We start from the raw sequence: 17,647 nt of genomic DNA, 5'->3' as shown, positions 1-17,647 counted from the left end.
GTCTGGCAGTATGGGTGTGTGTGCTGTCCAGCTGGAGTAATCTGCTCCCTACTTCAGCCAACTGGAAAGCACCACACCCTATTAAAGCTGGAAGCATATTGCTGGAAGCTGCCAGATACAGCCTTGTTCTCCTCTGGTTCAGTCCTCTGTGCTCAGCTCCCGGCTTGTGTATTTGTTTTCTGTTGTGACCTCGGCCCGTTTACTGACTACTCTTGTGTCTTCTGATTTTGTATTTTCTCTGCCCTCCTAGTTCTTCTTCTCATCTCACACCACAGAACAGCAGGTAACACCATGGTCCAAGTCTAGGCGTCTCTGTGTAAGTCCAGATCCATGTAGAGGTGTTAAAGGGTGATGAGCAAGACAATCCCTGGGATCTGGAGAATAGAGTAGATAGCACCAAACCTGTTTGCGGTAGCCATCTTTTGAGCTTCCAGGTGACCATGAACAGCGCCCCCAATACATTGTGTCTGCAAACTATTCCAGCAAGATCTGCATTCTTAATAGCTAAATGGCGCTCCTCCCCTTCTTAACCTGCCATGTGCCCAGACAGTAGTATACAACCGTATATAGGGGATTGTCAGATTCAAGAGAAGATGGAAAATAATTTGTAAGGTCCATTTGTTTCCTATTATCCTTTGTGAAGAATTCCAGAGTTATCACCACATAAAGTGACACGTTAGATTAGAAAAATGGGGCCTGATTAGGAACACAAAACTGGCAGCAGGAAGGGGTTAAATCAGAGTATTTTGGGCACTAACTACTCTAGTCAAAAACTGTGACTATAGACAATAACACATCTACTGAAATGATCAAACTCAACAGTCTCCATCAGTAAGTAGTGAGTAACTAGTGGTGAAACCTCTCTGGGGTAATTAGAGTATGGGGCTCGGTGGCTCTTGGCAATCTAAACTATCGTAAGGAACAATATTTTCTGTCAGATGAGTTTCAAGAAGAAATATTAGACATTTAAAAATAACTTTTTATAGTAGTGCAGAGATGAGGTGTCTTAAATTTAGATTTCGGGCATTTGGAAAAAGCAATGGAGACCTATTTTCAAAGACTATCAGGGAGTTAAGAGTCTCACAAAAGTGAGGCAGGCCGATCCCACCTCAACCTGTAAAAAAAAAATATTTTTTTATGCTACGTTAGATCCCCAACAACAATGTATGTTTGGGGGGAGACCTCCAACACTAAACTGGAGTTTAGAGAAAGTATTAGTGCCCACATTTCAGGAGAGATTGTGCAGTAATCTGAATTCCTTAGGATGAAAACATAATGGAATTTATGACGCGGAGTGAATCCATGAAACCAGGGCTCGAGCCATGCCAGCACATCTCCTACAGGCGTGAATAAATGTATATTACAGCCATCAGCCACGCACAGCTTAGAGATATATCATGGCGAAGGTGTAATGTTTTCTGTATAGTTTATCACAATCCTGTTTGAAGTTAGTTGGTTTTAAAAGATATAGAAAAGTCAGGATAAAGGGAAACTCTGTTGTTATTGTACAGAAATTCACACTTGGCCTCACTGCACATTTAATGTTATCGATCATAAAAGTGAAGTTTGGCCAGAAAGACTGGACTTGGTCTTGTAGGGACCATATGAGCACATTCAGCAGCACAGAAGGGAGAGAAGGTAGATTCATCTAATAAGATATCAGGGATCTAGGAAGCCAACAGCATCATTACCCTCCGCTTTCTCTTACAGGCCCATCATAATATTTTCTTGTAGTGATTTTCTAAGTTGTCACATTCTACGTACGCTGTCATTTGGTTTTGTAGTTTACAGATCTGGGCAGGTAACGGTCAGCGTCTCCTAATTCCAGGGTGTAGGTGGATCCTCCAGGTTGTAAGTTCTATAGAAAAGGGCTTTCCCAATTTACAAAGTCATTTGAACATTTTCAGATGGAGGCGAATGTTATACTCCAGTGGCAAAATGGTGATCACAAGATTGTGATACGGCCGGACTACACCACCGATAAAGTAGCCACAGCCGGTGACTGAGAAGACTATATGACTTCTCTACATTTAGTGGTTACTACACACCTGGGTAGTCAAATGTATAAATCTCCTCTTTACACCACTCATCACCCCTCACATATGTCTCTGTAGTATTAATATGGGTCAGATCTTCACCCTGAAACAAATATTGTAAAAGTCACAGACATCTGGAGGAGGAGTCATATCTACAACCCCTGGCAAAAATTATGGAATCACCGGGCTCAGAGGATGTTCATTCAGTTGTTTAATGTTGTTGAAAAAAAGCAGATCACAGACATGGCACAAAACTAAAGTCATTTCAAATGGCAACTTTAGGGCTTTAAGAAACACTAAAAGAAATCAAGATTAAAATGTGGTACTCAGTAAGGGTAATTTTTTTCAGACCAAGCAGAAGGAAAAAATTATGGAATCACTCAATTCTGAGAAAAAAATTATGGAATCATGAAAAACAAACACACAAAAGAACACTCCAATACATCACTAGTATTTTATTGCACCACCTCTGGCTTTAATAACAGCTTGCAGTCTCTGAGGCATGAACTTAATGAGTGACAAACAGTACTCTTCATCAATCTGACTCCAACTTTCTCTGATTGCTGTTGCCAGATCAGCTTTGCAGGTTGGAGCCTTGTCATGGACCATTTTCTTCAACTTCCACCAAAGATTTTCAATTGGATTGAGATCCGGACTATTTGCAGGCCATGACATTGACCTTATGTGTCTTCTTTCAAGGAATGTTTTCACAGTTTTTGCTCTATGGCTGTCACGCTGTCTCTGTATACTGGAGGTAGGGGGCCTAAGCTGACCCTAAGCTGGGGCCCTGACTAGTCCCTCAACCTGGAGGTACTGTTAAAGGTACAGAGGTCCAGGCCGCCAGCGTAACCCCTACCTCCTGAGGATCCCTGTACCTAAGTAATCTAGTCCTGAGAAGGACCCCGATCACAACAAAAGGGGACAAGTAATAATATGCCCACACACAGTACTTAGACGAACGAGACAGTACAAGGGAAAAACCAAAACCACCTTGCATACAACAACTACACAACTACAACAGAGGGAACACCAACGGGAAAGGAGATAAATGATAAAGCGAGGAAGGGAAAAAACACTCCAAATACACTTATCTCAGAAACTCCAAACACCACGATCCGCTCTGTTAGTCTGAATGAAATGCTTTCACCGACACTTCCCAAACAGACCAGCAGGCATTTGAAGGAGTCTCACTACAGCAGTATTGATTGCAGCTGGGCGAGGCTGGACCTCGTCTAGCACAGAGAGAGAGAGAATTAACTCCCTCACTGCCGAAAAACACAAAGCACCAACAAGTCAGCTGCGAGAAGTCAGGCTGTGTACTCGTGACGATCTTCGTGGCGACACACCCGTGAAAATGGCAGGGTGCATTATCATCTTGAAAAATGATGTCATCATCCCCAAACATCCTTTCAATTGATGGGATAAGAAAACTGTCCAAAATATCAATGTAAACTTGGGCATTTATTGAAGATGTAATGACAGCCATCTCCTCAGTGCCTTTACCTGACATGCAGCCCCATATCATCAATGACTGTGTAAATTTGCATGTTCTCTTCATGCAGTCATCTTTATAAATCTCATTGGAACGGCACAAAACAAAAGTTCCAGCATCATCACCTTGCCCAATGCAGATTCGCGATTCATCATTGAATATGACTTTCATCCAGTCATCCACAGTCCACGATAGCTTTTCTTTTTTTTCCTTAGCCCATTGTAACCTTGTTTTTTTCTGTTTAGGTGTTAATGATGGCTTTTGTTTAGCTTTTCTGTATGTAAATCCCATTTCCTTTAGGCGGTTTCTTACAGTTCGGTCACAGACATTGACTCCAGGTTCCTCCCATTCGTTCCTCATTTGTTTTGTTGTGCATTTCATGTTTTGGAGACATATTGCTTTAGGTTTCCGGTCTTGATGCTTTGATGTCTTCCTTGGTCTACCAGTATGTTTGCTTTTAACAACCTTCCCATGTTATCTGGACCAAATACAAACTTTAGATACAGCTGACTGTAAACAACCAACATCTTTTGCAACATTGCGCGATGATTTACCTCCTTTTAAGAGTTTGATAATCTTCTCCTTTGTTTCAATTGACATCTCTCGTGTTGGAGCCATGATTCATGTCAGTCCACTTGGTGCAACAGCTCTCCAAGGTGTGATCACTCCTTTTTAGATGCAGACTAACGAGCAGATCTAATTTGATGCAGGTGTTAGTTTGGGAAATTAAAATTGACAGGGTGATTCCATAATTTTTTCCTCAGAATTGAGTGATTCCATAATTTTTTCCCTCTGCTTGGTCTAAAAAAAATGACCCTTACTGAATACCACATTTTTAATCTTGATTTCTTTTAGTGTTTCTTAAAGCCCTAAAGTTGCCATTTGAAATGACTTGAGTTTTGTGCCATGTCTGTGATCTGCTTTTTTTCAACAACATTAAACAACTGAATGAACATCCTCTGAGCCCGGTGATTCCATAATTTTTGCCAGGGCTTGTATGATCAGCTCTAATCCTGCCATATCCACCGTTCTCATTACACAAGTATAAAACATATAATACTGGTTGATAAAACAAGACTGAACACAAGACCTTCACAGCTGTCTACACATCATAGGGGAGATCTCATGACACCTTCTCTCCATCTACCTGATGAGTCTGAGGAAAATTGGGACCTTCTTGTTTACAGTCCTGTGGAAGAAGATGACAGGGACATCTCTCTGGTGTTGTCCTCTTACTGAATAGATCTGGAGGAAACACATAAAGGACCAAATTCATTCTTTACATACAGATAATTATAGGCCGTGTGTATTTAGTCCTGTCTATTACCTGGTGATGAGAGGGGCTGGGGAACCTCCATCATGACATCCTTGTACAGATCTTTGTGTCCTTCTAAATATACCCACTCTTCCATGGAGTAATAGACAGTGAAGTCCTGACACCTTATAGGGACCTGACACAAACAATGATACCGTCATCCACCCGATCCCTTCATAGCGTTACTGTATAAGGTCCCACCATTCCCAGCAGTCTCACCTCTCCAGTCAGCAGCTCAATCATCTTGTAGGTGAGTTCTAGAATCTTCTGGTCATTGATGTCCTCATGTATCAGGGGGTGAGGTGGAGGACCCATGATTGAGCTCAAGGGTCTTCCCCATCCTTCAGACACAGTGTCCTGACAGCGCTCACTAGAGGTGTTCTTCACTACTTTGTAATCCTGGTTATGGAGAGACACATTAATAAATCTCACTACAGACATTTCCAGAGCCCTCACCTCTCCAGTTCTGTCCATCTGTTATTCCCATAGATAATGATGTAATGTGACGTCATCAGAATCTCTCACCTCTCCAGTAAGCCGGAAAAGGATCTCTAGGGTGAGGTGTAATATCTTCTCCGCCATCTTGTCTCTATCCATATCCATCTTTGATGGGTAAATGAGGAAAACTCTTTTCTATAGTAGATCTTCACTGAGAGGATCCGATATTGTAGAGACCTTAATGAGAAGAAGATGATGAGCCGATGTAACATCATAAAAATCCTGTGTAATAATACAATTACTGGAGAAAATAAGGGAAACATATGAGATTTATTATTTTAAAAGTATTTAGCTTTCTTCTTTATATATGCTAATAAAACCTATATATTTTAAGCAACAGACAACAAGCAGTTTCTTCCTCGGAGTCTGCAGCTGAATACCTTTCTCATAGACTCATCTTCCATAACGTTAATTCTCGTCTCATTTACCGACACTGGAATTGGCATTGGTAATACTGCAGGAGATATTCATTACACCTGACATGAGAAATAACTACTTCATGATGAGGACGACATCTTCATCTTCTACTACGGCTCTAGAAACATATTTGGCCAGAGTCCGTCACTGACTACATCTCCACCGGCCGTCTATATGAATGTTTCCCGTCTTCCCCGGACTGTAATCTTTTATCACGTTAGATCTAATATTTGATTCACACACAGAAGTTTGAGGCTTTTATAAAAGATTTTTTATTTGCACAAACACCACAGACAGAAATGATTTGATGCCAAAGTCTCCATGTACAGTGTTTTATGGGCTTTATTTCTGGCCTTATGTTACAAGAAAAACACCAGAAAAAAAGACATTAAAATGTTTCAAAAGAAAATTGGCACCATCAGTTCATGTAAAAAGAAAAAAAAACATGCAAAAAGCATAAGATACATTTTGTTATTTTTTAATACGTTAAAAATTTGTTTTTTTAAAAAAATAACTCTTTTGGGCATCAGAACATAGATGTACACCGCAGGGATGGCACAGGTGCGGCTGCACAAAACTCTGGCAGCTTAACCACTTGCTGCTGTCAAAAGCAAACATAGCATCTAAGAAGGTTTGACAGAGTTCAGCTCAATGCCCCTCCCCCCAAGTACTCGATTGTATGGGGCTGCCTAGTTCCTACAATACTGAAATGCCTAATAATGGTGTCTGGGCCTGCAATGTAAGAAAGTCTATTAGGCCGGGCCAGAGGCAGCGTCCAATGAATTACCTTTTAACGCCCCCAGACACATTAGCCTAAAGTTGATGAAAGCACTGATTTCGGTGGTTTGTTCAACGATATAATGTATTTGGGGGCCTCCCAACAGATGATGTCAGGGCAGAGAAGGATCTGGAATCATGAATTTCAGAGGCTAATCCGTTTGTTCTTCCTGTAGATATTCTTCCAATAGAGGAGTCTGGAGGCGACCCTCATACAGATCACAGGAAAGCTGAAATATTTGTGTGTATGGGGGAGTCAGGAGAGATAGCCGTCTGCCTAATGACCGTTCAGCCAACACTTATCTCATGTGTATGGGGTCGTTAGTATTACACTGACAGGCAGTGATAGTACGCAGCACTACAGTAGTACAGTGCATCACCGGAGCAATCAGAGGCTTGTATGTTGTATGATAGCACTAAGGAGAGTTGTTTAAAAAAGTTTAAAAAAAAAGGTTTAATGTGAAAAAAATAAATCAGTTTTGGCATTTTGGAGTCATATTTCCTGACTCTGCAGACCGCATGCTACCGATGTACTTGACAGGCCTGGTCCAGATGGTATTACTCACTGCACAATGTTAGTTAAGTCACGTCCATAACAACTTCATAATACACTATTATCCTATTCACATCTTGTAAACAGTGGTGTAGATAAAAATCACAGGTCCCACAGCAATAGCTGTAATTGGACCCCTTAACCCCAAAAGGAAAAAAAAAAAATATATATATATATATATATACATGTATTTGGCATATCTCCTGACTCTGCAGATCGCATGCTGTCGTTGTACTTGGCAGGCCCGGACCAGATGGTATGGAGATGAATGAGGGAGACCAAAGTCCAAAAATAAAAAAACTTTTCTTTACTTAACAAGAACTTGATGAGAAGTATATACATCAGATAGCAGGCACAACACTTTATGAATGCTTCTTCTACACTATGCAGAGTCAAGATTTTCCGGTTACATGTGGTGGCACATAAGTTTTGTTACAAGTAACAACAGTCCAGAAAATCTTTATGGGAAGGCCCATCATCACCTGTGGGGACTATATAGGGCGAGATGTGTCGCTATGGCCCCTCATAGTTAGGGTATGTGCACACGATCAGGAGCCGCTGCGGGTTTGACGCTGCATACTAATGCAGCGTCAAACCTGTAGCGGCCAGATGTTATAGCATAGTGGATGGGATTTGTAGAAATCCCATGTCCACTATGAGTCTCCGTGCACCTGCGGATCACCCGCGGATATGGACATGCGGCGCATCTTTCCAGACCGCAGCATATCAATTTCTCATGTGGAGTCGCTAGTCTCCACATGAGAAATTAGATCACTACAATGTATTGAATGCGGTGAATACACATGGTTCAATGAACACATGCGGATTCACCTGCGTTCATATAACGCAGTGCTTTGGATGCATCATAAAGTATACTGCGTCCAAAGCGCTGCCTGTCCGGATCGTGTGCACATTCCTTTACTGTTAGCTCCCTGTTTATTTGTGAGGACCTCACTGGCTGAGGTGCATTGGTACAACTCCTCACTAATACTCTCAAAGTTCATCTGATGAGGGCCACAAACTTCCTGCTGAGGCACTGCATCTTCAGCTCTCCGTAGGAGAACTGGTGTCCCAGTTTGGCAACACTGTAGCTTCTTGTCTACTATAGACAATTGTTTCCATAAATTCTATTTGTCTAAGATAAGGAATCCTTCCTTAACTTAATCCCGTTTAATTAGGTCTTCTGTTTCCTCAGTGCAAAGTTCTGTACCGTTTAAGTAGGCCTCCTGGCCTGAGCAAAGGACCTCATCCTGCTGCTCACCTTAGTGAAGTTTTATTCCCTTAATTAGGTCTATTGGTCTTTTGTTCCCACTGGGCAAAGTTCCGAACCGTTTAAGTAGGCCTCCTGGCCAGAGCTAAATACCTCGCCTTGCTCTTTGTCTCCGCTATGCCCCCTGCATGTAATCTGGATTCCCACTGCCAATCTTTGCTTTCCTTCAGAACGTACTGATGTCTTCCTCCTGGCACACAATATGATATCAATTAAAAACAAAAGCAAAGACAGAAACACAATACACAAATACCCTGAAATAAATAAATAAACCGCAATAGTGCATAAAAGTAATAAAGGGTACTTAGTTAACATAATTTTGATCAAAATAATGTGAAAGCCATCCCGTCCCATCACGGCGACCCTTATGAGACAGTCCTAACTCTAATATTAAGAACCTTACCATTTGTCAAGTGACATACAGTACAGACCAAAAGTTTGGACACACCTTCTCATTTAAAGATTTTTCTGCATTTTCATGACTTTGAAAATTGTACATTCACACTGAAGGCATCAAAACTATGAATTAACACATGTGGAATTATATACTTAACAAAAAAGTGTGAAACAACTGAAAATATTTCTTATATTCTAGGTTCTTCAAAGTAGCCACCTTTTGCTTTGATGACTGCTTTGCAAACTTTTGGCATTCTCTTGATGAGCTTCAAGAGGTAGTCACCGGAAATGATTTTCACTTCTCAGGTGTGACCTGTCAGGTTTAATAAGTGGGATTTATTGCCTTATAAATGGGGTTGGGACCATCAGTTGTGTTGTTCAGAAGTCTGGTGGATACACAGCTGATAGTCCTACTGAATAGACTGTTTGAATTTGCATTAGGGCAAGAAAAAAGCAGCTAAGTAAAGAAAAACGAGTGGCCATCATTAGTTTAAGAAATGAAGGTCAGTCAGTCCGAAAAATTGGGCAAACTTTGTAGTGCTTGATGGTTTTTGCAACTGCACTTGGGGACACTTTCAAAGAAACTGGCTCACATGAGGACCGGCCCAGGAAAGGAAGACCAAGAGTCACCTCTGCTTCTGAGGATAAGTTTATCCAAGTCACCAGCCTCAGAAATCACAGGTCAACAGCAGCTCAGATTAGAGACCAGGTCAATGCCACACAGAGTTCTAGCAGCAGACACATCTCTACAACAACTGTTAAGAGGAGACTTTGTGCAGCAGGTCTTCATGGTAAAATAGCTGCTAGGAAACCACTGCAACAAGTAGAAGAGACTTGTTTGGGCTAAAGAACACAAGGAATGGACATTAGACCAGTGGAAATCTGTGCTTTGGTCTGATGAGTCCAAATTTGAGATCTTTGGTTCCAACCACCGTGTCTTTGTGCGACGCAGAAAAGGTGAACAGATGGACTCTACATGCCTGGTTCCCACCGTGAAGCATGGAGGAGGAGGTGTGATGGTGTGGGGGTGCTTTGCTGGTGACACTGTTGGGGATTTATTCAAAATTGAATAAATGCTACTACAGCATCTTGCAGCGGCATGCTATTCCATCCGGTTTGCGTTTAGTTGGACCATCATATATTTTTCAACAGGACAATGACCCCAAATACACCTCCAGGCTGTGTAAGGGCTATTTGACCAAGAAGGAGAGTGATGGGGTGCTACGCCAGATGACCTGGCCTCCACAGTCACCAGACCTGAACTGGACCGCAGAGTGAAGGCAAAAGGGCCAACAAGTGCTAAGCATCTCTGGGAACTCCTTCAAGATTGTTGGTAGCCCTCTTGAAGCTCATCAAGAGAATGCCAAGAGTGTGCAAAGCAGTCATCAAAGCAAAAGGTGGCTACTTTGAAGAACCTACAATATAAGACATATTTTCAATTGTTTCACACTTTTTTGTTAAGTATATAATTCCACATGTGTTAATTCATAGTTTTGATGCCTTCAGTGTGAATGTACAATTTTCATAGTCATGAAAATACAGAAAAATCTTTAAATGAGAAGGTGGGTCCAAACTTTTGGTCTGTACTGTACATGTGGATAAGGGCTGAGAGACTGAACCACTAATGGACACAGAGACATGGGAAGCAAGATGAAATAGACTTTCCAGCTCAGGCAAAGGGTGACCACACACTTATATGCACTTGTGCACATTAGACTGAAAAAACCTGAAGGACTGAACTGGAATGTAAATTGGTGTATATGCAGCATGTAAGAGCATGTTCACACATGGCCACCAAACAGACAAAAACAAAGACAGAAACATGTAAGAGAATGAGAAGTCCTAATACTCTGAACAGCCATGTTAAACCTAGCAGCCATCTTGTTCAGAAGTTTGAGCTAATAAGATGCATTTCCTGTGCGTCCTAGTCACAATGGAACCATAAAATGATGTCAGTGCCATTAGCAGGTATGGTTAGTTTACACAAAGTTTAATAGCAACAGCTGCAGGTCAATGTAAGAGTAAATAAGTGGTGTTATAGGGTAGTAAATAATGTCCTTGTAATTGTGGTATGGAAATTAGGACAATACAGCTGGCAATATGTTGAGAATTATTAGGAAACTGTCATTACTTAAGTAACGACATGAGAATTTATAGATTCTAATGGAGTTTGGTAAAAATACTCATAAATATTGTCATGTTGCATTATCACATTGCTGTTCTAAAATGCACGTCCTCGCTGCAGTATGATGTTATCATTTATACGCCTTTTGCCGCAATATGTAGTTCCTTTGTTTAAGCTATGCATAAAAAGGCTCTGATACTGTTGTTCGGGGCCATTCTATCGCCAGTCTACAGGCAGTCCATGAAAGTCCATCGCCAAGGCAGTCCACCACCAAGGCCACACCATCGCCAGACCGAAGCCACACCATAGCCAGACCATCGCCAGATATCCTAATGCTGTGTCGCTGGTCTAGACACCTGAGCGTGTCAAGTGTATTCTCCCTGCCTACTTTCTGAACTGTTCTGCCACGTACCTCTGAATAAACTTCATTCTCTGCTTTGAAGAAATCGTCTACACTGTTTTCTCGGCTCTTCCAGCTCTCAGTAAGGATTTTCTTACAAAACACAAATACCCTGAAATAAATAAACATATCCACAATAGTACATGAAAATAATAAAGGGTACTCTGTTAACATAATTTTGACCAAAATAATGTGAAAGCCATCCCGCCTCGTCGTAGCGACCCTTATGGTACAGTCCTAACTCTAATATTGAAAACCTTACCATTTGTCAAGCGACATACATGTAGATAAGGGCTGAGTGTTACAACTCTCCTGTTAGGTTTTTTTTAGTTTGCTGGTCACATGACCATTTTGCCTATTAAATCCGGCTCCGCCCTCCTGGCTTTGCTGGACTTCATTTGTATTTACTACTGTTGAGCTAGCTTGTTGCTCTGTTGCCGTTCTCTGTTAGTTTTGCTAGGTCTTCTGACCCCTATGCCTTTTTGTTGTGTGTTTGTCTTTGACTGCTACTATTTCTGCTAGGAGGTGTCCAACTTTTCCCAGTCCCTAGATCTTGTAGGGATCCCTCCCTCACATCTATAGGTCTGCGTTCAGACTAGCCGAGGACTTTAGCGGGTCTGATCGCAGGATCAGGTTCCCCGTTACATCGTAGGGAGGACCAGGGAGGACCAGGGGAGGAGTCCTGAGGAGATAATTTGCATATTCCCACTGCATTTTGGGGTAAGTGAAGAGTCTCCGCGAGCTCAAAGAACACTGGATTTTGGCTGTTGGAGCTGAAAAGAGGACATCGGCAATCCAGGGGAGGAGTCCTGAGGAGATAATTTGCATATTCCCACTGCATTTTGGGGTAAGTGAAGAGTCTCCGCGAGCTCAAAGAACACTGGATTTTGGCTGTTGGAGCTGAAAAGAGGACATCAGCAAACCAGGGGAGGAGTCCTGAGGAGATAATTTGCATATTCCCACTGCATTTTGGGGTAAGTGAAGAGTCTCCGCGAGCTCAAAGAACACTGGATTTTGGCTGTTGGAGCTGAAAAGAGGACATCGGTAAACCAGGGGAGGAGTCCTGAGGAGATAATTTGCATATTCCCACTGCATTTTGGGGTAAGTGAAGAGTCTCCGCGAGCTCAAAGAACACTGGATTTTGGCTGTTGGAGCTGAAAAGAGGACATCGGCAAACCAGGGGAGGAGTCCTGAGGAGATAATTTGCATATTCCCACTGCATTTTGGGGTAAGTGAAGAGTCTCCGCGAGCTCAAAGAACACTGGAGTTTGGCTGTTGGAGCTGAAAAGAGGACATCGGTAAACCGCTTTTTTTTTAAGCTTTTTTCACTGTTTTCAGAACATTAACAATAAGAACATGGAAGAGTACAGGAGCCATTTGGTGAGCTGCATATCCTGCTACATGTTCACAGACTTGCCAGTGGAAAAGCCAAACTTCACATGCCAGAAATGCAAGCTTGTGTCCCTGTTGGAGGAAAAGTTGCGAAATCTAGAAGAGAGGTTAACTACCTTGAAAATCATTAAGGAAGGTGAAGAGTTCTTAGACAGAGCAGAATTATCTCTTCATGATTCAGAAAGAGAAGAAATTCGAACTGCACCTGACGAAACAGAGGAATGGAAGCATGTGACCCACAGAAGCAGGAGGATCGAGATGCAGTCAGCACCCATACTGCTCAGGAACCAGTACCAGGCTCTCACGCAGGAGAACCATGAAGAAATACAGCAAAATAAGACTTTGCCAGCAATGAATAACCTTGTAAGCCCTCAGAATCCTCCTGGATGGAGAAAGAAGAATGTTGTGAAGAAAAAACGGAGAGTGGTGGTCATGGGGGATTCCCTGTTAAGAGGAACAGAGGCCGCTATCTGCAGACCAGACATAACCTCAAGAGAAATGTGCTGTCTTCCAGGAGCAAAAATTAAAGATGTGTCTGACAGGATATCAAGACTCTTCAGACCTACAGATCACTACCCATTCCTGCTAATACATGTGGGGACAAATGACACCGCAAGAAAGGACCTGGAAACCATCTGCAGTGACTTTGAAGACTTAGGCAAGAAAGTGAAAGAATTGGGAGCGCAGGTGGTCTTCTCATCCATCCTCCCAGTGGATGGCCATGGAACAATGAGGTGGAATAAGATTCTACAGGTGAACAACTGGCTACGTCGATGGTGCCGTCAACAAGGATTTGGATTTCTGGATCACGGAATGAATTACCTATACGATGGACTACTTGCTAGAGATGGGGTGCACCTTACGAAGACTGGAAAACATGTATTTGGAAGTCGCCTTGCTACACTCATCAGAAAAGCTTTAAACTAGAACAATGTGGGAAGGGAAGCAAAAGGCCAGAAAAAGCCATACAGCTGACAAATACTATTGAGATCTCTGCTACTGGAAGTGGAAAGGAAGAACAAAGACAAAACAATTTAAATAATAAAAATATGGGAGGAAGAGAAACCAATCACAAACTAAAATGTTTTTATACAAATGCACAAAGCATGGGCAACAAACAAGGAGAATTGGAACTACTAATGCAGGAAAAGGAATATGATGTCATTGGAATCACTGAAACTTGGTGGGACGATACACATGATTGGAATAAAAGGCTAAAAGGATACAACTTATTTGCAAGAAACAGACTTGATAAACGAGGAGGAGGTGTTGCATTGTATGTTAGAAAAGTGTATATCTGCACAGAGATTGAAGCTTCAGAGACTGGGAGTTCTGTGGAAACTGTTTGGGTAAGAATACAAGGAGAGAACAACGGAAAGGACACCATTGTAGGCATTTACTACAGGCCACCTGGGCAAGCTGAAGATATGGATGAACTCTTTATGTATCAAATGACCAAGTTCTCCAAAAAATATGACGTAGTGGTCATGGGAGATTTCAACTATCCAGACATTTGTTGGGAATCTCTCTCAAGTAAAACTAACAGGTCAAGCAAATTCTTATCCTCTCTTGCTGACAACTTTATCTTCCAAAAGGTAGGGGAGAAAACAAGGGGATCTGCTACTTTGGATCTAATCCTTATAAACAGGGAGGAAATGGTTGAGGAGGTAAAGGTGGCTGGGACCCTAGGAGGCAGCGATCATGCTATTATAGAATTTTGGATAACTAGAGGAGGAAGACATGTGAAGACTCAAACTTCAAGGTTAGATTTTAGAAAGGCAGATTTTAAGAGACTCAGAAAGAGAATAGGAGGGATCCAATGGCTGGATGTCCTTAAGGACAAAAATGTCCAGGAAGGATGGGAAATTTTTAAAAATGAAATTCTCAAAGCACAATCGTTAACAATCCCGAAAAGTAGGAAGAATGGGAAGCATTTAAGGAAACCAGGATGGATGAACACAGAACTTAAACACATGCTAAAAAGAAAGAAAGAAATGTTTATTAAATGGAAAGAGGGAGGCATATCTAAAGAAGATTATAATGCAGTCTGCAGATCCTGTAGGGCACGTATCAGGTTAGCTAAAGCTGACAATGAATTAAGGCTTGCAAGAGATGTCAAAAGCAATAAAAAAGGATTTTGGGGGTATGTCAAAAGTAAAAGAAAAGTCAAAGATGCTATAGGATTTTTACAGGATGAAAATGGAGAAATGGTAAGAGAGGATGTTGAGAAGGCCGAACTTTTTAATTCCTATTTTGCATCTGTTTTCTCTCAGAAAGAAAATGTAACATCAACTGATCTTCACTGTCCTTTTAAAGGAATAGAGGAATCCAAGTTATCTGTAAACAGAAAGATTGTGAGGGAATATTTAGCTAACATAAATGAGTTCAAGTCTCCAGGTCCAGATGAATTACACCCCAGAGTACTGAAGGAGATCGTAGAAGAAATTTTAGAACCACTCTCCATAATCTTTGAAAATTCTTGGAGAACAGGAGAAGTCCCAGAAGACTGGAGAAGAGCAAATGTTGTTCCTATCTTCAAAAAGGGGAAGAAGGTGGACCCAGGGAACTATAGGCCGGTGAGTCTGACTTCTATACCAGGAAAGATCTTTGAACAAATTATTAAACAACATGTATGTAAGTACATGGATAAGAATGAAGTGATTAACCAGAGTCAGCATGGGTTTGTAACTAACAAGTCATGTCAGACTAACTTAATTTCCTTCTATGACAGAATCACTGACTGGGTGGATCAGGGAAATGCTGTAGATATAGTATATCTTGACTTCAGCAAAGCATTTGACAAAGTATCTCACACCATCCTTATTGAAAAAATGACCAAGTATGCAATGGACCAGGCAACTGTTAGGTGGATTCATAACTGGCTTAGTGATCGGACTCAAAGGGTGGTTGTAAATGGCTTCACATCCAGCTGGATGATTGTCTCAAGTGGGGTACCACAGGGCTCCGTCCTGGGACCTGTATTGTTCAACATCTTTATCAATGATTTAGATGAAGGAATTGAGGGTAAACTGATTAAATTTGCTGATGACACAAAGCTAGGAGGGATAGCTAATACTAGAGAAGAGAGAGAGAGGATTCAAAAAGACCTAAATAAACTGGAGCAGTGGGCAGCAACCAACAGAATGGTTTTTAACAGGGAAAAATGCAAAGTACTACATCTGGGCAATAAAAATGAAAAAAGCATATACAGAATGGGAGGAATAGAGCTAAGCAACAGTACATGTGAAAAAGACTTAGGTATACTAATAGATCATAGACTGAACATGAGTCAACAGTGTGATGCAGCAGCAAAAAAGGCAAATACAATTCTGGGATGTATTAACAGAAGCATACAGTCTAGATCACGTGAAGTCATTATCGGTCTTTACTCCTCTTTGGTCAGACCTCATCTGGAATACTGTGTACAGTTTTGGGCACCACATTTTAAAAAAGACATAGACAAACTGGAGCAAGTTCAGAGAAGAGCGACCAGAATGGTGACTGGTCTGCAAACCATGTCCTATGAGAAACGGTTGCAGGATTTGGGAATGTTTAGCTTGCAAAAAAGAAGACTGAGAGGAGACTTAATAGCTGTCTACAAATATGTCAAGGGCTGTCACATTGTAGAAGGATCATCTTTATTCTCATTTGCACAAGGAAAGACTAGAAGCAATGGGATGAAACTAAATGGGAGGAGACACAGATTAGATATTAGAAAAAACTTTTTGACAGTTAGGGTGATTAATGAGTGGAACAGGCTGCCACGAGAGGTGGTGAGTTCCCCTTCAATGGACGTCTTCAAACAGAGGCTGGACAGACATCTGTCTGAGATGATCTAGTGAATCCTGCTTTGAGCAGGGGGTTGGACCAGATGACCCAGGAGGTCCCTTCCAACTCTACCATTCTATGATTCTATGATTCTAGTTTAGTTCTATTGTAGATACAGATCTCCTCTCTTTCCTTAGTCTCTGTAGCAGATCATAACAGTAAGTCCAGCCATAAAAAAAAAAAAATTTCTCTAAGGAAAGACCTCCAGTTTTCCATCATGGTCTCGGTGCAAGATTTGGCTCAACGCTTGCAGGGACTCTCTCTGGAGGTGACCAAGCTCCAACAACACGCGAGTAGCTGTTCTGGAGCGCATTTTGTGGAACCTAAGATACGTCTGCCTGATCTATTTTTTGGCGAACAACAAGATTTTTTTTCTTTTAAAAATGCTTGTCTATTATATTTTCGTTTGAGACCCGGATCCTCTGGTGATGAATCACAGCGCATAGGGATCATAATGTCACTTTTGCGCAAAGATCCTCAGGGATGGGCCTTCTCTCTCCAACCTAGTGATCCATGCTTTAGATCAGTGGATAGTTTTTTTTCTGCTTTGGGTTTGTTGTACGATGATCCTGATCTTGTCTCATCTGCTGAGTCTGAATTAAGACGTTTGAGGCAGGGATCAGGTAATGTGGAAAAATATTGTTCTCACTTCCGTCGGTGGTCTGCCCAGGTGGGGTGGAACGATTCTGCTTTGAAAAGCTTGTTTCTTGCAGGGCTATGTGAAAGGGTAAAGGATTTACTGATTGCTTATCCCACACCTGGAAACTTGCAGGAGGCAATGCAATTAGCTATACGGGTGGACAGGAGACTACGTGAAAGGGTTAATGAGAGCAAATCCTCTGCTATGTCATCTTCAAGTCCTGAGAGGTTCTGTGCTGACAATGGAGAACCGATGGAAATTGGGGCGATGGCACCCCGCTCTCAGGAAAAAGACCGCCGACTTTCTGAAGGCTTGTGTTTCTATTGCGGAAATTCTGGTCATTTTATTAAGAGCTGTGTGCTTCGTAAGAAGAAAGAAAAAAAAATGGTCAGTCATGCTCGTATTGCCTGTTTAAATTCTAAGGGAGTATTCCTATCTGCCACTACTGCTGCTCAGGATGAATTAATTGAATTTCGGGTATTTGTGGATTGTGGATCTACTCTGAATG

At 41.7% G+C, this 17,647-nt stretch overlaps 1 protein-coding gene across 1 annotated transcript in view; it reads right to left on the bottom strand.

The window, feature by feature from the left end:
• Positions 1-17,647, bottom strand: part of LOC141270827 (gastrula zinc finger protein XlCGF66.1-like) — a 91,463-nt gene that overhangs the window by 357 nt on the left and 73,459 nt on the right. The window contains exons 2-7 of the mRNA XM_073680929.1: positions 11,292-11,391; positions 8,452-8,548; positions 5,369-5,518; positions 5,063-5,242; positions 4,856-4,979; positions 4,676-4,773 (exon numbers count right to left, since the gene is read on the bottom strand). Coding sequence (XP_073537030.1) covers positions 4,676-4,773; positions 4,856-4,979; positions 5,063-5,242; positions 5,369-5,446 — 480 coding nt within the window. The 5' untranslated portion in view covers positions 5,447-5,518; positions 8,452-8,548; positions 11,292-11,391. The remainder of the gene's footprint in view (positions 1-4,675; positions 4,774-4,855; positions 4,980-5,062; positions 5,243-5,368; positions 5,519-8,451; positions 8,549-11,291; positions 11,392-17,647) is intronic.

This window comes from Phyllobates terribilis, unplaced genomic scaffold (genome assembly GCF_046119375.1).
Source record: "Phyllobates terribilis strain yellow unplaced genomic scaffold, ASM4611937v1 Scaffold_5__5_contigs__length_657084704, whole genome shotgun sequence".
Lineage (NCBI taxonomy): Eukaryota > Metazoa > Chordata > Amphibia > Anura > Dendrobatidae > Phyllobates > Phyllobates terribilis.
The sequence above is the reverse complement of the archived record's forward strand: the minus strand, read 5'-3'. Positions and strand labels throughout refer to the sequence as shown.